The following is a 26564-nucleotide window of genomic DNA, read 5'->3' as shown; positions in this document are numbered from 1 at the left end:
TAATTTGTAATTTTAAATATCAATTTTTAGTATCCAGACTATTCATGTATTTTGCTACGACTATAATTATTATAATATTTACAACACCATACATATTTTTAAATAAATATTTGTGACATATAAAAACTTTTGTCTACATTATGTATTTTCACATTGGATTATTTACAATAAGAAAATAAAAACTCAATTCGCTTCTTAGTCATTTATTTAATAAACACTTAAAATAGGTACATGATAATACAGATTTTTGTAATATGACTCGCTCAAGAAAGTATTACGTATTATTACGCTATTTGGTACAATTTTAGTCTGAAATGTGGGTATCACTTTAAAATATATTATTTTTTTACAATTTTGGTCTGAATGACGACTATCCGAAAGCATACAAATCACTTATGTTCTAATTGTTCCTCGTTCAAAATTTCGATTACCGTAGGTACCGTTTCGTTTATATTTACAAAACTTTCATACATTAACTATAGGTAAATATAAATATAAGTACAATAATAAAATATGTATAATTATACAAATGACATAACAACATGAAAAATACATTTAATAAGTCACTCTCAACTTAATACAATGTTGGACTGTTGACAATGAAATCATGTTTTAGTATGTAACACAAAAACCATGTGGAGATCAAAAATTAAACGAATTTTCAAACGACGCGAACGCTTCCAAAAGCCACATCAGTTCCCTATTTTTGCACATTATACTGAAAGGTTTAATTGATACTTCATAAGAAATTCCTTCTAGTGAGAATAATATTTATAAGAGTTTCTAAATAAATTGAATGTTCTTGCTTATGATAAAGTTATAGTATTCATTATTTACCACGTCTAAGTTGGTAACACCCTGAAAACCAGTTTACTCTTCATTAGAATATCTCAGCAAAAGCAAATTATATCTCGACTACACTCCAGAAGTTAAATTTATGGTAATTGACGCTTTGTACGTCAAGTGCCAGCCTTTGTTTTTAATAACACCAGTTTATGGAAATTAAAATATTCAGTTACAATTATGGTAACAATATATTCTTCACCTGAAGTAGCGTTGACAAAAGAAAACAGAAAACATTAACAGAGTGTATAGAAAATTACAATTAGCATATTTTGTTTTCAAAATAAATCCACAACATAAATTAATGCGAAAACAATAAAATATATTCAATATATGTATATTGTATAATGATACCACTGAAAAATAAATTAAACAACTTACACTTCGCCAAAATTTTTACAACTATGTACAAAATCTTAACAGCTACACAATACAATAAACTTATGGTCAACAGGCCTATGAAATATTAAATTATAGTATCACAAAATGCGGCTGAGCTTCATCAAAATTTTATCCAAATCATCATCGTGAGGCGTGAGCCCATATTATAATATTATGTTCCCACTGCTAGGTATGAGGGTACAGGCTCCACCACATAGTGGTGGGTAACACGCTGGCCAAATATTGTACACCAATTTCCTTCACCGTTCGAGCGGTGGTGATGTTATCAGCATGCGCAAATAAATTGAAAAATCTATCTGCATGCTCACCTGGTCTCGAACCCCCAACTTGAAGTCCGAGGTTCTCACCTAGCCACCACTGCTCATTTTTAACAAAAAACTTTCATTTAAATTTTCGCACTTAATATTAAGATAGACCATGCGTTAATGAGAGGGGCGCTTAGCATTTTCATAGCAGCGGAGTTGGTTGACGCGGCGAGAGCGCTGGCTGCTGCTTCCACGCATTGGCGATAGGCAGCGTGCTCCAAGCACGTGATGGCGCAATAGTGCTCGTGCGCACACGCCCCGTCGCAAATGTTCATCGGCTCGAACTTCACGTTGTATGCTCGGAGGTATCTATGAATTATCGCCAGGTTTTGAATAGACTTTTATAACATTTTAAATTACGAAAAGATAGTAAATAATTATAGTTTCAGCAAGATTTACAGCTGAGATTTTAACTTCACTTTTCTTTTAACACAGACACGCTGCATAACTTGCTAAATAGCCTGCCCAAAAGTATACCTACAGAATTTCAAAATAAACGAACTGTGATTATATTAAAAATAAAATATTTCACCAAAGTTCTTTTCTTTTACAACATATCGATATTCTAGACAACAACAAGAATATAACCTACCTGCTAAAATACGTAGCATCTTGAATTGAGTTACTACGAAATTTTTCCGCCAGATTATGAAGCGATTCAGCAGAAACGTCTCGAAGACCATAATATTGAGTGAAATTATATTCCGCCACCCATTCCGCCGCAGAATCCGCGCGATTTGCTGAGGCCAAATCCAGGTAAAATTGCGTAAAATCTAATACCTGTAGGAAAATCATTTTTGTACCTAACTATTTAATTCTTGAAATATAAACTGAAAAATATAATGATGGATCTCATTGTATTACTTAAGAGATTAGATATTTAAATATTACGCTTTGTTGTTAGCAAGAAAAGAAAATCTTCGTTGAGAAATCTCTTGTGCTCCTTACCCATTTTAATTATTTTCTACATTTACCTTTCAGTAACGGTATAATAAAAGCAGTAATGATCTACTTGAGAAGATCTCTCCCAAGTGTGAAATCTTAGTGCGTTCAACAAGCAGTGGCTAGCTATTTTTAAAGCTTTGTATTTTCCACTCAAGACTCTCAATGGAGGCTGTAGTGGTTCGTCTTAATAAGACGCTCAGGCTCTTACTTGATCGATTATCCGTTGAAACAACTTTGCGATCAAATGAAAATGAATTCTCTGAGAAATTGAGTTATGAAAAAAATACTTATAAAATTACTAATAATATTATAAAATGCATGAATATAATCGTTATTGTTTGTCGATTTTATCTATGACACACTATTATCTATGCAATTAAAATTATAAAAATTGAGCTATATTTAAAAATTTACATTTTTTTTCTTTATTTTACCTTTCCAGTATCTGTATCAAATTTGTAAAGACGCAAACCCGGATTAGATGAGCCTCCATATTCGTGGTGTGGACTTACTGATGGTGCCAGAAGAACCCACGATACTGGCCGTTCTGAAATAAATATCTATTAGATTCTAATAAATAAAAACCTAAAAATAAATTACAATGTAGAACCTAGTGTAATAAAGGAACAACTTTCTGGACATAGTTTACACTAACAGTCACACACTCATACATAATTTTGGCAATGAAATTGGCTCCTTCAACGTATTAAGTATGCAACAAAACAATGTCAATTAGGAAGTACCATTTTAAATAAGTTTATGAGCCTGTTTTTTCCTATTTATATTCGACTCTTACAAGTACACTTCGTCGTAAATGACCATTTATCAATAGAGTTCATTTATTTAGAATGTTTTGTCAAACAGAATAATATAATTGGTCAACAAAAATAATTACATATTGAGCGTGGGAAGCGACATGTTCACGGTTCGAAGTTGAACCAATATTGTCGTTTTGTTTGACGAAATCTATATTAATTGAATCAACACAAGACAGAGACATGGCCTAATTAAATAATGCTATTAGTGGTTGTGTTAGAGCCCACTTTAGACATACTATATATTTAATTTTCCCTTTGATAAATAATATATATAGTAGACAAAATCTAATTTGGACCTTGCCCTTCGCTAGATTTTTTGAAAAATAGTATACTATCCTACCTACTCGATTGCGCAAGAAGGAAAGATAATAAACGATACTTTGTACTTTTGTTTGTTCCCACCTGCAGCTTCATAAAGTATTGGGTCTGACTAATTTGAAAACTTTTACATTAGGTATATTGTACTTATTTACTTCTTTTCAGTTCCTTAATACTTACTTATAACAATTATTTTATTTAAAAAAACTCACCTTCATCATAAATAACTCGAAAGGTATCAGCGTGTAAATGGCCAAAGAATTGGCCAGCAATAATTGGCGCATATTGACGCACCATTCTGAGATACTTTCTATTTGCATCTGCAGCTAGTATACTCCTACGGGAGTCGTAGCCAGGGCCTGCATGGCCCACTATGAAGACCTAAATATAAATATTTAATGTTAAATATTCTGGTAAACTATAATTAGTTATACTTATTAATTAAACTTGTTCTATTCATAACACCTTATGCCTAATTAACTTAATTACTACATCTATTTGATTTGAACAAAATATATTTCTAATTTTCATACAAATTTTTAACGAAATAAAAAGGTGTTTGTTGTTTTGTATGATACAAATTTTATATAAAAAAATTATTTTTATACGCCTATTTAAGTAACCTTCGATTTTGAAAATATCCAACCAAACACGACATTAAGAACTCAAAGTTAATTATTCGTTAGCTTCTAAGTTTTCTAAGCACTTTTTAATAGCCATTTATTATATTACAATTAGGCACAACCTAGACTTGGCAGTTCTTAAGGTAAGAATTTATTATAATTTCTCTCGATAAAATATTCATTCATTTCTTGTTTAATTGATACGATTAACCATAAAACAATATAATTGATAAATAGTCAATCCCTGTAGATTGAATCTATGAAAAATATCCTTCTCAAAATAATTTTGTAAATTAAAACTCGACTTCATAAAGTATCATTAACTCCAATCAACCTCAACAATATCAATTTTGCAAAAAGTGATTAGTACCACCATTAACAAGCCAAGTGCACGGCCGAAATAAATCACCGGAAAAATCTCGTAGTTCGAGCGATTTGGATTCTTTCTTCCAATTTCAAAGGCTATTAGATTAACGAGCTTTTAATCTATAAGTTATTACTGTTGTCGATGTTCTCCGACTTCCTCAGTTATAGTTCTGACTTGTTGAGAAAGTGGAAACCTTTATCAAAGCCGCACTCAAAGTAAATTATTTGTAATCAGATTGTACGATCGTTGAAAATGTATAATTTTACGTAAACTTTGTAAACAAGATTTATGAGCGACATGTGGGTCGGGAGTTTTCAATTTGTAAACTTCAGGCCTTAATTTTTGTAATTTTGAAGAGTTGAAACGTTCGTTGGTTTTACATACATTTTTAATGGAATTAAAAAAGAACATAGTCTTTCCGAGGTTTGAAGAGATTTTTTTTAATTGATACACTTACAGGATAAGAATTCACTGCACCGCTAAAACGATGAGGAATGAGGTACTTCACAGCGAAATTTATTTTTAACTGGTTTAATTAGTACAAAAATGTCTTCAGTTTCTGAATTATTTAATATTCTGAATTAAATTTGTTTTAGTATAAAGACTTGATATATCGTGTCTAATACAACGCTGGTCCAGCTTAGGGATCCTTCAAATTGATGACTGGTCAGGGACCACGAACGGCTAACTAATTCTGAAGCCAGGGCTCATTAAGTCTAATAGACCCCATTTAAAACATGGCTTTATTTAATTAAAGCCCATATATTCATACCGAACTGAAACTTTGAAATTATGACGAGTAATGCATGAATAAGCATATTCCATACTAACTTTTCGCACGCGGCTTTCGCATTTGCCTATTGTAAGTAATCAATTTACAAAAAATTACTACGTTATATAAAAAACATGTTATTTTGAACATGTCTATAATTATACAACAATGGACGAAATATTTAATGGTCGAAATCTCAATTTTCTTTTCCTAGCTGCTGTATTTTGTCGTCACCAGAACTGTGTAAGGTGAATGTAATTCTTTATTCAAGAGCATACCTTTATAAAACAGAATATTATAATATAATATTGTATGCTCTATCTAATTATTATTAGAGGTTCAGAAGCAGTAAACCACAAACAAGCTCTCGAATGCTAACATTAAAACTCCTTAATAAATTCTACGATTATCACATGTGTTTACTTACCATTTCATTATTAGCTGTGGCCTTTTCCAGTACTGTATCAAGCCATTCCCACTGACGCTGTGCTAGCACGCTACTCTCTTCACGATCAGTCAGTAAGTTTGTATTTAGCACCACAATCCGCAGTTTACTTTGAGTTTGATCTATTGTGTAATATCCGCCTGTACAGAAAATTATATGAAGACAATAGTTTTCATGTTGAAAGTCTTTAAATATTGAAATTTTGTTTATTTTTGTATATGTTGTTCTTGTAGATACAATTTTGGAGAACCTCGTTGATACAGTATTCGATTATACTGACTATTTCTCGAATAATACTTGCTTCGGGTTAATTACAATATCTATGAACAATTGTTACATAAATCAAATACTTACCAATTTTCATAGTCTGCAAAGCTTCCAATGGCAACCAATGACTCCACAAGTTTGTTAAACGCTCAGATGGCGCGGGGTCCGTATGGCCAAGCACGGGAAACACAAAATGTGAACTGAACGTCATACTGAGCAGCTCTGTTATGTTCCTGATCGCCTGGTACTTGCTGTCCTCTGTTTCGTCATATCTTGATGCTATGATGTCGCTGTTTTCAAAATAATATTTAAATATGTATTTAGAAAATTGTGGAAAATAAGATAAATAAATACCTATGTTAAATACGATTAGAAGAAATTGCCTAAATCAATAACCATTTTGATGCAGTTTGTATTTCTATCAAAACATACGTGAAAATTTGTTGAATTTTTTTAATCGTTTTTCTTTTTTTAATACCAACATTAACTAATGAAAAGATTTTAAAACCAACTATTACGATGTAAAGTTCAAATGTAAATTAAATAAAAATGAATTAACCCTATACGGATTTTCTGGAGCATGAACTCTTTGAATTGATTTCAAGCAAATACTAAGAAGTAGTGCTGCAACATCAATATAGAAATGAAGTACGCCGCAGTAATTTCATCACGCTATCGTGTAACATTAGTCACCTGAATTGAGTACTACTCCTATCTGCAGGGTCAATATCGAAGCAGTAGTTGAGACAATTGTGATAACTACCAAAATCATGATGATAAATGATGTAAACATCGCGCTGCAATGGGCTTTTCCATCAGTTGTATTTTTTTATTTATTGTTTCAATTAAACTTGCTTAAATTTCACTAAAGTTTATAGTAATAATAAACTTATCCTACGAAATCTACACTCACAACAACATATCTAATCATAAACTAGTAATCCAATTTATAATTATAATGCCTTCAATATTTACCGCCTAAAACTTACCCGGTCCACAGCACGTATTCTATATTTTCAGAATGTCGGGTTCGCATGTATCGCAGAGCTGATACTATAAGCTCCAAGGAACTGTCACAGGAGTAGTCCCCGAGGCGACCGATGCCGCCATGGTGGCCCGGAGTCCCTCGCTCGTTTGTACGACGACATTCTAAAACATTTTCGCAATATAAAAGCAATGCTTGTGAAACAAAAGAAAAACATGTATTTTAAACTTATCTAAAAGCTCTGAAAACAATCGATGTTACAAAAATGGAATATATTTAACGCAAAATTTAATAATTTCCATATTATATTCCTAATTATTAGGTTTGTAATAATACACGTAATATCTGAATTGTTTTTGAAGTTGTTAATTTAAATGTACCTAATCAATAAGTTGACCCACAATTTTTATTGTTTCAAGAAAATTATAGACCGTATGCCAATATCAAAATATACAATTGGCTTAGAAACAAAATGTTTATCTTCAAAGATATAGAAAACTGTTAAGTTAATTTCTATCAGAGAAAAGCTTTTATAATCTTAAGAACCAAAGACGATTCTCGTATAAAGCAGCGAGCGGTTAGTACAAACATTATTGGAATACTGCAAAAACAAGAAAACGGCACGCTGTTATTGCAAAGTGCTAAGGGTTAGTGGAAACAGGCAATATTAAATTATTCAACAAATGTACTTACGTTTTCTTTTATCGCCGAGCGGTGTGTATAATGCATCGTAATGAAAGTCTGTTATGTGCCAGAAGTAACCTAAAACAAAGAATTTGCGTATTACCTGCGGGAATCTAATCTTATTTCACATATGAATTGATTCCTGCTCTTCCTTAACATGGAAATTACATTACAGGTGGCCATAAAAGAAACAATTTCCCATTATATGCAAATCCGAACTCGTATTTCAGTATTAATACATGAGGACGTATTTAAGAGCTACAGAACCACAGACATACACATAACGGTCAAAAATATAACCCTCTTCTTTTTACTTCGGCAGCGATAATGAAATCAAGTGGCAAATGCCAGAGTTAAAAAGTATTATAAAACCGCAGTGATATCCTCTATTTTAAACGCGAAAAATAGCAATCATAGGTGATAATAAATCCTAACATAAATATTTATCGCTAATTAAAGAAGGTAAAGTTAACTAAGGTTCAAAACTTCTATGTGATCGACAGCTTGAAAGAAACTAATGGAAACTAATTACTGCAGACGTAGCATGTATCAGCTACGCATGTTCTATTAAACTACATGTAAGCAAGTAAGTTTTGCGGTTACCGATATTATAATTATTACTGTTATCATAATTGATTAATTATTAGGAAGGATTTTTTATTAATTTACTTCTCATAGATTTCAAGTATTTTATAATAGAAGTTCGTAGCTTTTCTTTGTTATATAACCTTTCAATGTTGCAAGCATTATTTTTTTAATTTGTCAACGTTGTTTATTATATATAAATTCATGATATTACGCAATAAGTGAATCGTTATGAGGTTAACAAATCCGTTTATTTAAATTTTAATAAAGAAAATTTTTTCACAACCACTTTTTATTAAACTTTCAAACCGTGGTATTTCAAGAATTCTCTTTGAGTTATTTTTATCACGGTTGTCTTATAATTTTAACCTTATTACAAAAGCACTAAAATATTTATTTCGCTTCCTTTTGATTTAAACTTTAAAGTTTCAAATTGTTTAGGATAACTATTTACCGTAGGTATATTTAAGAGACAGTTGTGCTGTTTCACTGAAGTAAGTAAATGTCGGTTTTACTTTCCCCCTTAAAAAATATTAAAAGATTACTTACAGAAGTTTTACAACTATACATAATAAAATATAATAATAGTTCAATTTAATTAAGAATTTCGTTGAAACATCTCGTCGTGAACCGCGCCAATATAATTGAGCATTTACAATCAAAAGAAAATATGCGAAGAAAGAAATACGTCCAGAACAGATTCCTTTTAATAAATTGGAATTTAATACTCCTGGCCGTCTTAAATAACTGTTGGTCGGAATCTCTTTCGAGTACAAATCAAAAAGAATATTAACGCACCTTAATAAGGTTAATAAAAAGATCGGTAAAAGCCAATGAAATTAATTAAATGTGTTTTGTGACGGGAAAATATAAATGTAATGGAAACAATCTTTTAGACAAACCATAAGAACAAATGTGTCATGATGGCTGAGCACTCCTATTACAGTTCAATTTTGATTTTAGTTCGTGTTCTGCCCATCTCAAACATGATTTTGATGGATGAGACAAATTATTAAATTAATTTTGGCCCGTTCGGTCCTCACTTATATACCAACTTGCTCCATAGTTATATAACTATCAACCAACTTAAGTGTAAGTATTATAAATACCTTACCTAATACCTATTAAAAAGATGAGTTCTCTTAATTTAATGAAGCTTTAACTTCATCCAATTCAACAATGCCTCATATTGGTTTTATTGAAACATGAACAGAAGAGAATATTTATTTAAAGAATACAATCAAACTATACTACACAAATAATAACATTCAACGTATATTAAAATAACTATTTACAATATAAAACACCGCTGGGTGTATAAATGTTGATTTAGTAAACAAAATCCTTTGTTACGTAGCTGTAGTGGCGAGGGTAATTCGTTTTAAATCAAATTATTTATTCAATGCAATACATTCTACAAGAGAAATAAGAAATACGTTATTTGTGATTGGCTTGCATGTTTTATAGCGATTGCAGATACATTTTATACAAACACTAACGAAAGGTAAAAATGTGTGTGAAAAGCGGTAGGTATATAAAAAAGTAGATAGGTTCGGTTTATGTATAATTTAATTTCTTACAAATTCCGTTCCTTGTAAAGAAATTGCATAACTACATGGAACAGTTCAAAATTAAGCGATTCTATTTTTAAACATACACATTCATTGAACATTTGAGTATAAAAACATTTCATTAGAATGTAATCAATTATACGCGGTTTTCAACACAACAATGAAGCTGACTCAACTTTCAGGGCTTTTCGGGCACAATTTAACAATGTATAACATAATAATAGAAGCGCAATCACAATTCAAATTACTCATTGAGTCTATAATCCGAATACAAAAGAACAATCGCCAAGTAGGTCAACACCTACTATATAATTACGTTCAATGAGGGTAAGATGGCGACCAATTTTGCGATATAATTTAAATTGAAATGTAATTAGACCGAAATCACATCGAAGATATACGAGCTGACGTTTCTTGAACAATGACCCACACACTCGCATTCTGAACACAAGACACACACACATACAAGCGGTATCATCAATCAAGCTTCCAACAAAGGGAGGAAGTCTGTGATTAGCAAGCCTAAATTATTATCAACCGGCGTATGTGCCAAGTGCAGACTACGACGATTACGATTCTCGGAGGGAACAACCTCTGTGGTTTGATCATAATCTTTTTGTTGGGTTCCTGGCTTTTGTTAAATGTTAAGAATTATTTAGAATATTTTCTTCATGTCCTCTTATGGTAAAACCTTTCAATTCTTAGAGCAATAAAGAAAGAATATAATACGAATAAATGTTACATTAACTTAATAATGCACGGTTTTTGGCCAACAAAGCTAAATCTCATTCTCGGCAGCTAAAAATACCGTAACATAGAAATCTCGAGAGATTCAGATCGGGGGCGGCAATACCCCAAATGTAGAAGAATCAATCGACCGCCGTTTTCCCTGATGGACCATTTTTAGTTCCATTTTCGTGGTGTATTTAAGGCTTATAGTAACAAGGCAATTTCGAAAACTACATTAGAACTATAATTTACTTCGAACTTCGTTTCAACTCAGTAGAAACTTTTTTCAAACAGTAGCAACCGCTTGAAAATAGCTTACAGGATTACATGCACTAAATTCATCTCGTTTACAAGTTTGTATTTTCAGGAAACAGTTTTGTATTCGACAAATACGTATATTAGTGTTGAATGCGGGAGAAAGTTGTAACTCATTTACTAACATGCAACGCTAATGATTTAGTGCAAGCTATTGTCCGCAGCTTGGCCCGCATGGTCAAAATAAATTTTCATATTATAAAGTTTCATCTATTTTATTCCTTTTTAGGAAAAATTTATCAAAATTATTTATTATTAGATGTCTAAATCATAGTGTCTATCGTATATCATAGATAGACACAGCCCAAACTACTGAGTTTGGGCTGTGCATTGATATATTTGTCAGTCTGTAAGTCACCTTTTATATCGATAAATCGATATATCCTAACGCTCCTCCTTTATTTCAAAAAGAACTACTTTTTGCCATTTTGCCACAATCCTGTTACGTATATACCTCTGCATATTTCAGTTTAACACTAGCAATCGACGTACAAACACTATCTATCCAAACAAGATTTTTCTCTGTAATACATAATTTACTTTATCTAACTTTAATCCGGGTAAAGCCGGGCGAGAGCGAGTAGGTAATAAATTTACTTACTTGTTCTTTTGAATTAGTTTGCCTCGATGAGATTGCTTTCTAGTAGGGATGTAACGATACATGATTTTGCCGATACGATACCGATACCGATATTTGTAGTAATGTATCGGCGATACCGATACCGATACCGATATCGATGGCTTGGTAGAAAAATAAATAGTGAATTATGCATAAAAAGTTACCAACATTTAACAGAGACAACTGTTAATCGTATTCTTTTAAATAAAATGCCAAATCAAAAAACAACAAAACCATTTATTTTAGTATTAAGTTTTATTTTACAAAGTCAGTTAAACTTTAAGTAATACACATACAATCAGTACCTAATAAAAGTTTACTATTGGTAGAGTTTTTTCAGAAAACAAAGTGCGCACGCGCGGGCGGCCTCCCGCATCGTTCATTGGGCGAGGGTTTTTGAATTTTTTGATATCAAAAAAATTGGTTGTTTGTAAAGTAGGTTTACGATCGAGATGTTTACGTGATAACATAATGCAGTGGCAGCGCTCGAGATGAAACGGGAGATCGGTCCGTCTCTCTCTCGTTATACCTGCGATCGCGCTCGTGAGGGTTTGGTGTGATACAAGTTTATGAACATGTCACCCGACTAAAACGATTTTAAAAACGTTATCACGTTAAAAATTAAAAAAATTCAAAATTATTTATTTCTTTCCTTTACATAAACAAATTTGTGATTGGAACACTCCTAGTAAGCAAATAAAATGCTTGTGTCAGGAGGTTCCGCTCTTCCTTAACACTATTACAGAAACAGAAATAAAACAATATGAATGAATACAATGCAAAAACATAAAAGAAAAGAAAGAATTTAATAAAAAAATATCGGTATCGGTTGATTTATTATCGGCGATACCGATATATCGGCTTGCCGATTATATCGGCCGATATATCGGTATCGGTATCGGTATCGTTACATCCCTACTTTCTAGCTATAAATCTGCTTTTTATACATTTACCATATACTTCGTTTGGACAGAATAATATATGTTTAATTTACCTTGTACCTCATGATACAAGAAATTGATTTAATCTCGCGAATAATCTGCTCTTAAGAACTTTTATCACGATTGATTTTAGAAATCTTCAGACATGGATTTCTATTTATTAAGTGTTTCTGTATAAAGTTTTTAAAATGTTAAATTCTTATTCTATTCTAACTATTTATGGATGACATAGCGGTGTCCCACCCGCCTATAGTATGTGCTACGGAAGCCACGTACAAAATCAGTTGAGCCTGCTGTTGGTTTATAGGAATCTTAAAATGAAGTCTACAAATACAAGTCACTTGAATCATTTTCACAACAGTTTAGCCACTTTCAAAAATACTTTAAATGGTAGATTTTACATGAAAGTGTCTCCCTAGCCATTGGAATTGAATTGAAATTTATGCAGAAAATAAGGAAGGTATGTTTTCACACTTTCAATGTTGGTATACGACGTACATAATATATTATCTTACGTACGAGTTTTCCAAAGTTTCAAAGATTTTGAGATGAAGAATTGCACACGTAGGAAATACTCAGCTTTTCATTATTTATCAAACATTTCCAAGAATTTAAGAATAATAATGTTCAACATAATTTCAGCTATCATAACTTGTTACTTAATAAATTAAGTAATAATATTGGAAACAAACTCAACTCTTTATCCATGAGTCTCTAACATTATTATGATATTATGTATATTTTCGATTGAACTAAACTAATTTGTAAAGTAGGCATTAAAATATAAAATTAGTTACAGCCCACGGCTCACTGATTCCCGAATAAAAAGCATATATTCTAGTAGGAATACTGAGAAAACCCAACTCACACAAAAACACTACATTAATATCGTTACTTATTTTGTATATTAAGCTTATAATATTTAATGTACTTATGTTTAATCGGATGTTATAACAATAAACAGCATTGTTAGTAAAATATACATTAATTTTAACTTAAATACACTTTTGTGATTAAATGATTAAATAATTATTCAATATTTATCTTTGCTACTGATGAAAGTTGTTATTATAATAAAACGGTTAGCGAAAATATTTGTTGTTCCGTTCGATTGTAAAGTATTATTTGTTTCCGATTATTTACTCCTATGTATTTATTTAACACCATATTCAATTGATATTTCTGTAGTTTTAATTGGATTTTGATGGATTAATAAAAATTTAGTTGAACAAATGGCAGTTTCAATATTTATATTGATGAAACGAAAGAAATATCCGCACTTACATTTGCTATTAAAACAAACAGCATTGGTTTGGTTTTCATAAATTTAAACAAAATTTAAAATAGTTTCGATAACATGGAAAATGATGTTCGACTAAAGTTGGTGACCGAATTCTAACCATAGTTATTGGAAATTTCGTAAATCAAGACGGTGTCGTCATTTGAACTCCATGGTGCTTCGACGATTTTGCGCTTTTTAATAAAATAAAACTTTATTGACATAACAAAAAGTTTGAATATGAGTATATCTATAATTGTGATCTAAGATCTATAATATCTCTTGATGTTGGCTAGTCTTAATCGAAATAAGCGATCGTTGGTAGGAATTTTCCACCACAGGAGCGATAATAAGCACAAGTTTTTTTCATGTGATATAATAAGTACATACACTAAATTGAAAAGGCTACGTGCAATCCACATAATATGATATACTTAGTATAAATTAAGGTATTTAAATAAAACATGATATATAGAATACATAATGAATACGCGCGTGAAAAGGCTGACACGCGTTTCTATGAAAACTGACAGCTTCAACTATGGTCTAGAACTTTCTGAATGCAGCTTATTCAGACACCTCAGTCAAGACTTTTAAGTAGGCTACACATAAATAAAGAAACAGTTCTTGCTTCGAAGAACTTCGCCGCAATCTTAAAATCTTAAGTGTTTTTCTGATGCACACAAATGGGCTAAGGAAGCGGTTAAATTTAAAACCGTGAATATTCATTGCGTTACTTTGCCACAATGCTGTTTTTTTCCTTCTTTGTTTTTTTCTATGAGTTCCTTTATTTTCGTATTTAGCGAGGCTGGATTTTCGAAGGCGTTAGGAAGTGTAGTAAAAAAACAAATATGGTTGCAGGTACATATAACAATGAAAACGTACCTATTTTTCCTTGAGCGCATGTTAGTAGAATGATGCAGCAGAAAATCAACAACAACTTCATCTTCATTTTGGCGGCATTTACGTCATTTTCAGCATCTGAAAAGAAAAGAAGAAATATTATATCTATTAAATCTGTATCTTCTTTTTTGTGTCAAACAAATTGTAGGTATATTAGGTAATCTTAGATTACGGAAAGTCTACTGAAATCACAACTGAAATCATTATAACAATTACCTACTGAAATCACAACTGAAATTATTATAACAATTACCTATTGCTATTTACTATAACATTTCGTGAAGGGGCGGCGCTATTTATATAAAGGATATAACGCAAACAAAGCGGCTGACCCCCAGCAAGAACAAACATATCATCAAAGAGCCTCTAAAATTAAACCCACAGAAAACTTAAGTAAATCCAGGCACGACTTTGTGGTTCGTAGTACACAAACATTCACAATACGCCGAGTTCGTTACAAAGCAATTTAATTTTATCCAAAAATTTTAAACTTCCCCTCGCCAACATTGCAACTTAATGCGAAAAGCTGGAAAGTTACGGTAACGGGAACATATAACAAATAGATTCACTTGGTCTGAATCGCGCGATTCGCATGCGAATGTAGTATAATCCAATTTCCTGAACAAAATCTAGACATTTCTAGAATTGATTCAGATATATTCTCTCATACTTATATTGTACAGCTTACGGAGTAGTGAACGTAAGTATCAGTTGATAATATATTTTTGAGTGAACTGAAGGAATAACAGCTATTCCGTAGTTGATTCTGTATAACAATATACGGATTCCTGGACCTGTCTTCTAGCTTTAATATCTACCTAAATTCCGGGTATTACTACCCGGAATTTATAAATTGAATAACATTGTTAAAGTTTTCCACAGATATAAAATTCCTTGTTAAACATTGACGTACAAAAATAAATCATGTTATAAAATTGAAAACATATCACCTTTTGAAATAAATAAAATTTCATAGAACAGTTTTTATTTACCAGAAATATTTTTCCTCTTAGTAACGAGGGCTATTCCATAGAATTGGTAACGCATATTTTATTTATTTTATAACGGGCTCAAAAATTAAGGTTTTTCTTAATTGAAATTTTTTCTAATTAATATCTGTTTCAAATTAAATGGTAACAGCTTTTACTTATAGCATCAATCCCTTATTTTAATTTAATTCTTAAGACGATCTCTTGTATACAGTGTAATAATAGCGAATCATGTACGTATATATCTATAGTGAAGTCTATAGTGACATTTGTTATGAAATAATTAATTAGGTCTTAGTTCAGAAATTCGCATAAACGTAGAAAAATAGGCTCAGAGCGAGTCGCCTTTTTGAAAGTTTGAGAGTTTGAAAATGTCGGGCACAAATTTGGATGAAAAGGCAAATACACAGAGTGAGCAGCCTCGCGAAGCAATTTCTGCTCGAAGTAGCTCGATCAGTATCGACCCACCTATAATGTCATAACTTAGTGCAATATAAAGGCACAGACAAGGCTACATCTGTTGGACAATCGATGATGATAATAGAACATGCTAATTTTACACGTCATTAATTCTAGATTACGCCAATTGTTCATTAACAATGATGAAAAAACGATTCTGTTCAGACAATCGTCAATTTTTATGTGAATTTATTTTAGCTTTGCTTTTTTACGAGGATGCCATCAATTTTAATAATAGACAATTTTAGATAGATGAACTTGACTACTAACGAGGCAAATAAAAAAGCTTATGCCTATTCATCAAAGCTTATTTTAAAACCTTCTAGCATCCTGGTTAACTTCTGACATAATATGCTATCTTACTTTTTTACTATTTAGTTGATTTTACTCAAAATGAGTAAGTAAGTTTATACTTTTCCAAATTACCTATTGTCTTATATTGTAGGTAGGTAGGTACTATGAAAGAAATCAATTCCCGTCACATCTATTACTATAATTAATTTAAAGTGGTTTATTCAATAAAGAAGATCTTCATTTACATAAAGAAAGATTAATGTTTTCACACAGCAGACTGGAACCTCTGAGGATAAATTGTTATCCAGGCATTATTCATACCGTAACTAGAACTTTAAAGTACACATTTAAGCTTTTTATCTGAACGAACATCAAATATAATAATTATGTACTCATAGAGTAATAAACGTTCTCAATAAAACTTGGGTTCGAATTATTTTATTACTTTTAACATCTTTAAAAAAACATTGTGTATAAATTACGCATCGATTTAAAAGAAAAGTAAATACATTAAAAGGATACTGCAATTATATGCAAAAACTGTAACCGTTGATGCGAAGTTTGCGTGTAAAAATAAATAAGGAAACTTCAATTTGTATTTAGATTTACAAAAAATATTATATAGTACAACGCATTAATGTAGCTTCATTCAAAGGAGAATGTTTTGTAAATATATTCAATATCTGTGTAAAAATCCCAAATAATTACCGCTGTATGATAATTATTTTATAATATATGATAATATATCTATATAGATATGTCACAGTCATCTGGTGGAATCTTTTTTTTATTGAATGTAATTAAATGACTAGGCCGAACGTCGATTTTACATACGTAACTCAACGTTCAACTAGTTAGCAGATTCATAAGATGACGGCGACAGATAGGTAGAGATAAACTACGATAACATGTCGCGCCCCTCCAAATTACTGTTTCAATGTGTGTAGTGACATCCTTACGAAGGAGTTTGTATGTAGTTGTACGTATTCGTCTTTAGTACTTTAGTAGCAGGCCGGCAGCGGTCTGAATCTTGGTGGTGCATTGTAAATACTTTCACAAATACTTTCAAACGTTTTGAATTTTGGAGGGGCGCGCCATGTTATCGTAGTTTATCTCTACATCGATTTATCTCCAAGCTATTAAAACTGTGTTATATTTTTTTACTAAAAATCTTGACCCAGTACAAGTATGATGATACTTACGACCTCTCGACGTGAATGCAGAAATATATTAAGAGAGGAACCTCGTATTGTGCCACGATGAATATTTATTTTTTTGACTTTGAATTTAGAAGCTTAACGAGGAGATGTTATTTTAAGCCCCCGGTACAAAAGTGGGGTCATTAGTTAAACCGCCTCCACGTACTTATCACGTTAACGTAATAGAGAGGGCCTGGGTTTGCTTCACTGCTTTTGACATCTATAATATTGAAAAATTTTAAAGGAAATAGACAGACAGATAAATAGTATATACAAAAATAAATGAATAGTCAAACTTTCATTTACTAGTAAATATTGTATTCGCAGATTTACCTATTCGTTACTAGTTTGTTTTTCAAAAGGATGTGGGGACACTAGACTTAACTACCTCTATGTACTATTATTATTACTAAATATGGACATGCAGCTTGAACAAACTACAATGTAAATTAATATGCAATTTATAAACAAACCACAGTGTTGACGATGATTTGATGATGAATTTGCATTTGCAATTAACAATTTGCAAGTTAATCTTTATTATTATCCATGAATTATATTTTCAGTTAATCATGCGTACATTTGATATGCATTTCATAACAAAAAGTTACAGTATAACATTACATTCGTACTTATTATAATTGGTAACCTTACGTGTAGTTAAGACAATTTTACAACTTACCTACCTAAAGACCTGGCACGCCAGGTCTTGTTTAAATAATTGCATGTAAACATTTACGTGTATCACTTTGTATATTATATGATACTAGCGACCCGCCTAGGCTTCGCACGGGTGCAATGGCGGCTGGCCGGTACCGCCGCAAACGCTACGTCCCGCAATTTTTAGGGTTCCGTAGCCAAAATGGCAAAAACGGAACCCTTATAGTTTCGTCATGTCCGTCTGTCCGTCTGTCCGTCTGTCCGTCTGTCACAGCCGATTTACTCGGAAACTATAAGTACTACAGTGATGAAATTTGATGGGAATATGTGTTGTATGAACCGCTACAAAAATATGACACTAAATAGTAAAAAAAAGAATTGGGGGTGGGGCCCCCCATACATGTAACTGAGGGATGAAATTTTTTTTTTCGATGTACATACCCGTGTGGGGTATCAATGGAAAGGTCTTTTAAAATGATATAAAGTTTTCTAAAAAACATTTTTCTTAAAGTGAACGGTTTTTGAGATATCAGCTCTCAAAGTCGTAAAAAGTATGTCCCCCCCCCTCTATTTTTATAACTACGGGGTATAAAATTCTAAAAAAAATAGAGGTGATGCATGCTAATTAACTCTTTCAACGATTTTTGGTTTGATCAAAGTATCTCTTATAGTTTTTGAGATAGGTTGATTTAACTGTAATTTATTATATTTGCTGCTACGGAACCCTTTGTGCGCGAGCCCGACTCGCACTTGGCCGGTTTTTATTAAATCTGTAATATCTTCGAAAATATTCACTCAAATCATACGGTGTAAAGGGCTATATAGATCTATATTAAATGAACAATGTATTCAAGGTATTTAACTGGTTAAGGATTAATGCTGTATTAGTTTAAAATCGCTTCGAAAAATAACCATTATTTGTCGTAAAAAGTAAATGACAAAAAAAAGTTATTGTGGGTTATCCATAAGAGATAGACATATACCATCACGGACTTTTCTGTTGACCTTTTCAATTTGTACAATACTTAGTACATTATTTTGATAAAACTCGTAGAGTTCAGCCTGCGTTTGCAATGTAAGCGGAAAAAAGTAAATGTAAGCTTTTGCTGAGGCTGTATCCGTTTGCCTAATTTTAAGATAAATTGTGTAATGTTTATGTCTGTTTTTTTTTTTGGCAATAAATTACTTTTCTTTCTTTCTTTAAAAAAATGTAATTATTTACGACATCACATTAGAAACCTCAAAACAGTAACAGTACTTCTCCACTATTTAATGGATGTTATTATACATATAAACCTTCCTCTTGAATCACTCTATCTATTGAAAAAACCGCATTAAAATCCGTTGCGTAGTTTCAAAGATTTAAGCGTACAAAGGGACATAGGGACATAGGGACATAAGGACATAGGGACAGAGAAAGCGACTTTGTTTTATACTATGTAGTGATACTGTATATAATAGCATACATAACTTAACCTCCTCTAGCCTATCTAAGCTACAAGACGTCATCCTTAAATCATATATCGGTTCACTATAGTGACTAGACAAAGATTGATCTATTATAGGCTGCAATTAGTGCCATATGGCAAGCGCTCGTTAATAATGAATTAATGAAACATTAATGAAATCGATGGGAAATCGCGATTAAGAATGACAGACAATCGCGACCTAGTTTTGTATGAAAGATAGCATAAAGGATTCATTCAAATAGAGCCGTGTAATTGACCAAGACTTACCTCTAAAACTGGTTAGGCAAATGGCGGTATCGGTAATTTTTATCATAAGTTTTATGTGTATATGTTAATTTTTAATTCACCTAACACAACAAAAATAGAGATCTGAGTATACTGATAATAATAATACAGACACACATGTAGATATTAAATTCATTCCTATGAATACGTATAGGTAACATTTCTCTCGATAGTTTCAGTTCGATTTTAAGTTCCTTAAACATGTAACAAAATATGATTATTATAATATAGAACTTATTTTTTGAGGCATACAAATTTTCTTCAGTATATTTTGAACAATATACTACTATCATATTTTTTACATAACCGCTTGAACACAGGCCATATATTATGTATATCGAGCTTTCGATCATTTTATTAACCCGTAACTGAACCCTTACACACATACTATCCTACAACCTGCGAATTGTACTAAAAGTTCCGCTAATAGTTATCGGAAGCCAGACCGCAAATCTAGGATAATGTTTGCTTCAATTTCGCGTTCCTAATGATCAAAGTTAGTTATACTAGTAACGTTACCTAATGCTTGATAGTTGTATTTTCGAAATGCGATTATTTGCATATTAGCTCGATGATTGAACCTTTAATAGTAACCATATCTATAGCAACATACATTCAAATCATTTATGATAATAATTTAAACAAACTTTTATTATTAACATCAATTTTATTTATCAACCTACGGACTAATAGTATTTGGCTCAAATTAGTACTCTAATATAGAATTCTAATATAGCGATTATGGGCTTCAAATCCTCTTCGGACGTCACATAATATTCTAGTAAACGTGAAAACTCAAGATAATCCACAAAGTAATAAACAGTACCACAACTGTATATAATTATCATGCGGTACCACATGCACTGCATATATTTCCCGTACCATATTGCGCTGGCGTTACTAATGCACCTTCATTGTTTGAATGGAAACATTTAAAAATCTTATAACTACTTCTATTATATTACGGAAACCGCAACATTGCAGGAAAACGAAATTCACAACGAACGAACAAGGGAAATTAAAAAAGCCAATTATAAATCTTGTACACACATACAATACAATTTGGCTTTTATTTCTTCATCCTTCCTTTAGAAATACTGTTTTATAGAACAATGTTTCATCAAAAAGGTAATATTATTTAGGGCCATGTAGACAACCGCAATGTTATACAATTTTTTATGCATGAAACGTACTGATTAACATGAAAATAATCGTCAAAATTATAATAAAATGTCTCTTAGTCAATATTGGAACACGTGAATGAAGCAGGCCACAAAGATATATACCTAATAAGAACAATGACTTCGATAAGAACCACGCAAGCGTAGCCGCGGGTTACAGCGAGTTTGCAAAAATACTGCCAATTTTAAATGGCATCATAATTCAAATAGGATTGTTGGATTAAAAGTCTATCCGTTATAATAGACTTTATACTTTGAAAATGCTTGAGCCTGAATTGATATCAAACCTATTAATTACCCGATTAATGCAGTGGTTTCTGACCCTTCTTATACATCCAAAAGTATGAGTTTTTGTATCATCCACACTAGGAATGATATTGTATATAATAAGAATGTATATAACTGCATATATGAAAACATATATTTATGTAAGTCTGATCTACTTAGATCTAACTTAATCCTTATAAAACTTGATACAGTAAGACTGCAGCTTACAGCGCAACTTTGCTTCACAAAAATAGAGAAGCAACTCAAAGTACTTTAAAATTAAACTTATCTATGTTTTATTCATCCTTAAACATAGCTTAGATCATTTTCCGTAAACACGTATTTTTGTTTCAATTTGTTTCAGAATTTTATAATCCTTTAAAAAAAACCTTTTACAAACATTCACACGGAAAAGCATCCATTTATCGAATATAATTTCCAACGCTTCTGCAATGTAATATATAAAGTCATATCTTCCCATATTCCCTTTATATAATAACTTCAAAGCAGCATATGTTCGAAAATGAAATGCTAGTAATTTGAAATTGCTGGCAAATTGAAATTATCTGAAGACCGGATTGCGTCGAGGATTGACCCTATATATTGCGCTAAATGAAAAAGGCGAGAATTGCTTGCTTTCTCAAAAGATATTTTATCTATTCATGTAAAGTTGTGTGTTTGAAAAAGACATGAATTATAAAAAAAATAAGTATAATTATAAAATATATCATTACGTTACGTTTTCGAGGTATTAGATTTCCTTAGGGATAGGGTTTAGGGCACAATGTTGTTCTAGTTATGAAATTATACAGTAATTAAATTAATCTTTAAATTGAAATTTCATCTTCCAGCTCTTAATAAATCCTAGTACTATATTGATAATTCATTTGAAAGAAGCCACGCAAATCTCCAAAGACCACAGCATTACTGCTCTTTCTGAACGCCACCTCAGCCGAGCCGAGCCTTGATTAAATTTGTATAAGAACCCGTATAAGCTTGATAATTTTCATGTCTATTATTTATTGTTAGTATCCAATTTAAAAATTAGTATTTAAAAAGGTCTTCAAACTTAAAAATACACGAATAAAATACCTATAAATATTATTACTTAGAGCTAAATAAAAAAGTATTAGCGCGTGGGAGTGACGTGTATTTCTGGTGTTCTTAGGTTTTCAACAAAGATACATCAGCATTAAGAATGAATTATATCCATCCTATTCCCTTATATTTTTATCCAATTCAAATCAGGGCAAATTAGGAGAGACATTCATAAAGCGAAAATAGCTGACAAGCTTTACAATGTTAATCTATTTCAGGTACAATGAAATGAATTAATATGATGACGATATCGACCAATTTCATTTTATAACGTTATTGCTATGTAGGAATAAAAAAATCGTTTGACACTCGTAATTTATCCGACAAACAGCGCTCTGATTATTTTTCTTTTTGTCATTGCGTACTATAGTTGAGCCAATTTAATAGGCAACATTTGACGTCTATCAATTTTATCTTCATAGGGTGGTAACCTGCTTAAAAACATCGATTAAAGCGAATTAATCGATACGGACTTGAAACATTTGTCAATCGAACTTGAAACACATGTCAATAATTTATGATGATTTATATTCCCAAGTAATCGATGCATTCGATTCTAGATGTCAGATTTCGATTTTTAGAGTAACGTCTCTGGTATTTAAAAAGAAAAAAGGTTTAATGACACAAAATTGTAGCGACGTCAGTTCTTTAAATAAGAAAATGTTTATTATGTTTAGAATGGTTTATCAGTAAAATCAAATCCTAAAATTAGTTGCATCGGTCATTATTATTATAAATATGTAATCGTAAATTGAAAAAAGTTAAGCAAATGTGCAGTTACAACAAAACGAAATATCATGTTATTCTATGTCGTCGTTACTAGGTTACGTTGTTGAATTTTGTTGAACTGTCAAATGTTGCCTATTAAAATGGCTCTACTATAAGACCCCTGAAGAACTGCCATACTACTATGTATGTATTTTTGTTGAATACAAATGACCCAATAATTTCCATCAGTCTCTCCCGGCCTATATCTTGGCTAGGGTTTATATTATACATACAAGTGCATGGAATGTTTTCTTTCAATTTGTTATTTTAACTTTAAAGAATCAGTATTAAAAAAAAACAATTAGCTTAATAAAATATTTTATTGTTATTTTACTTCATGTACCTACTCATTGTCTGTAAAATGATGAAGATTATCTCTAGGTAGGTACTAGGTATATACTAAAAAGCATTAGGTAGATAATAATTTTCATTAAACTTCGCTTTTTAAAACTAACCACCTGTAGGCTGAGACTAATATTGAAAAAGTTAATCTCTATTCTATATTATAATGCAAAGCTTTCTGACCGCCACTTCACTTATGTGAAAAAGTGACAGTTTCATACGAACTCACATTTACAGTTTACACCGAAATATCGAACACTTTTTTCTCCCCTTTACGGTGAATTTCTGAAAGTCCTTTCTTAGTACTCAAATCATCTTTAAAATGTGAACTAATTAATTTAAAAACAAGTTTAATAAGATAACAAAAATGTTCGATGCAGAAGGCATCTTTAAAATGCACTTAAAATATTACGCGTTAAGAATAACAATTTTAAAAAAGCTCACTAAAATATGAACTTTATTTATGCTAAACTAAAAGTGGATTACTTTGAACAGTTTTATTAAAAGGACTTCAAATTCAATTGAGACCGAAATATTTTAAAATACTGTTAGTTTACTGCTTTAAAACATTTTAACCAAAGGTATTAAAAAGTAATGTTTTTTTCAGCTTTTATGTGAATGTAGAGGTCGATGTACCATTTTAAATACATTTCTATAAATAACTAATTAGCTGGTTCATTTTATGAATGCTAGTAGGTGATATATCACAATATATTATAATACCTTCGTCATGATATAAGGTTTATGTTAGATTCTTGAACAAGAAACAAACAAAAAAAAAAGACGTGTGGCACTCGGGGACTGCCGCGGTAAAGCTATTGCATAGCATGCCTTCAAGCCACACCTCCGAGCCCGTCGGAGTGGGGAGCGTGAGGTTTTTTCGTTACGGAATTTCTCGATTCGGCCCCCGCGCTCAAGGCCCGCAATAGAAGCTAGAAGCTAGAAGCGCAGAAGAAGCAATAGTCTATTTATCGCATATAGAATCTCTAACTATCATATTACCACACCCCGGACACTCCATACAAAATTATCGTTTTAGACAGTCACACTGTAGAGACTGCAAATGTGTGTGTTAATGCTTTATGGTTGGCACATTTGTAAAAAAAAATTCGCGTTTTTCCGATGAAATAGGGCGTATTCAGAAAGAAAGCTTGAAACTTATAAGCGCTTATCGGCGCTTGTCATGTTCATATATTTTCCTGCGCGGGTTACCAGCACTGACAGGAAAATATATGAACATGACAAGCGCCGATAAGCGCTTATAAGTTTTAAGCTTTCTTTCTGAATACGCCCATACATCCGTAAACAGCACAATTATATCTAAGCATTTTCTACGAAAAACGATAATCATAAATCCAAAATAATAAAATTACTTTAAGTCAATTTGATTAATGTTGTCAATCTTCGTTGCGTATCGTCCTTATAGAAAAATATGGACCATTTTTAGACTGATCGTGCGGGTTGAGGTAAGTGTTTAATTTTGGCGGGAGGCGGAGAGTGTCCGTTCTGTAGCGTTTAGCTACTATGTATAATGTATTCTGTGATATTACCATCAATTCCTTACTTGATGTTATTAGTAATTCGCAAATTAAGAATTGAAAACGGAAATTTATTGTTATGATTTCCATCATATAAACATAGACAAAGACAATGATATAGACACGAGATTTTCCACAGAATAGAGTTCGATTACATAGAAAAAACGAATGTAAGAAATTAAAAGAACATCATACCCACAAAATATCCTTTGACAGTGATAGTTACGTATTTGCACAAAGTGCATTTCACAAAGTTCTACTTGTTTAGCTAGTAAGATCAACATTTGGCGTCACAATTTCAAAGCACAAAAAAATGTCAACCCAATTGTTACCCTTTGACTGCTACCACAAAAGCCGCCGTACTAAAGTCCAACCAACCAACCACTCGATAGAGTCATTATAATTCTGAGAAACCATTTAATAATAGTCGACGTTTAATAGCAGAGACTCTTTAAATTGATAGGTAACCTTAGTAACTATATTCTATAACCTATATTTTCAATATATACGATATATAGTGAAATATGCTTTCTTCGTGTTTTAAAATTTTTAAATAAATTGCACATGACAATTACTCTGTTAAATTATTTTATCTGTGATATTATTAAACATCACTATTATTTTCTGATGCTTGTGTTTACAGATTTAAAAAAAAACATTGAAAATCAACGTAGCGGAGCGTCGAATTGGTAATTGGATGAATGTGAAAAAAACATCACGAGGAAATCAATATGGTAAGCCTAAAACAAAAACAACCAGCTGAGAGCCTCCATTGAAATGACAAATGCAGTAATCAAAGAAATCCATCTAGTAATATTAGCGACAAGATTATGGATGAATGTATGTTCCATAAATAGGTATCTAAGTTCTGTGTGAAAAATTTTAAAGAGATAAATTATAATATTTTGGATGTGCGGGTGAATCCGCCGGATTAAGCTAGTATGCAAAAACTATATTTCTGTTATTATAACGTATAAAAGATTCAGCTAACTAAAATTTAAGAAACATATTCAAATACATCAATTCAACGAGGAAGATAAAACTCACTTTAATACTACAACACTAAAGCTTTTCTTTAAATAAAGCATTGACAAAATTGAATCAAGTTGTAAACAATACTCACCAAGGGTTCAAACAACGATACTATAAATATACAGTCATTCAATCTTTTACCAACAATGCAGCAGCAAGCATACGACACTCTTAAATGTTTAACATAAGCACCAACTAAACTATATCGCCGTTTATCCCAAACACTTTTGCACTAGCACGATCGCGTGGAAGAGGTAAAACCAGCCG

General features: G+C 31.7%; 1 protein-coding gene across 1 annotated transcript; it reads right to left on the bottom strand.

The window, feature by feature from the left end:
- Positions 1-220: 220 nt before the first annotated feature.
- Positions 221-26564, bottom strand: LOC149485232 (cyclic GMP-AMP phosphodiesterase SMPDL3A-like). The gene is made up of 10 exons (XM_089700027.1): positions 26389-26564; positions 14699-14794; positions 7784-7852; positions 7095-7254; positions 6193-6395; positions 5821-5978; positions 3844-4012; positions 2930-3042; positions 2143-2330; positions 221-1859 (listed from the first exon to the last, which is right to left on the bottom strand). The coding sequence occupies exons 2-10, from the start codon at positions 14763-14765 to the stop codon at positions 1631-1633; spliced, it is 1356 nt and encodes a 451-aa protein (XP_089556153.1). The 5' UTR covers positions 14766-14794; positions 26389-26564; the 3' UTR covers positions 221-1630.

The sequence above is a fragment of the Colias philodice genome, chromosome 10 (genome assembly GCF_061535455.1).
Source record: "Colias philodice isolate Cphi_HAF_F1 chromosome 10, ilColPhil1 Martin Lab GWU primary, whole genome shotgun sequence".
In the NCBI taxonomy this organism is placed as follows: Eukaryota; Metazoa; Arthropoda; class Insecta; order Lepidoptera; family Pieridae; genus Colias; species Colias philodice.
This window is presented reverse-complemented; position numbering and strand designations above follow the sequence as displayed.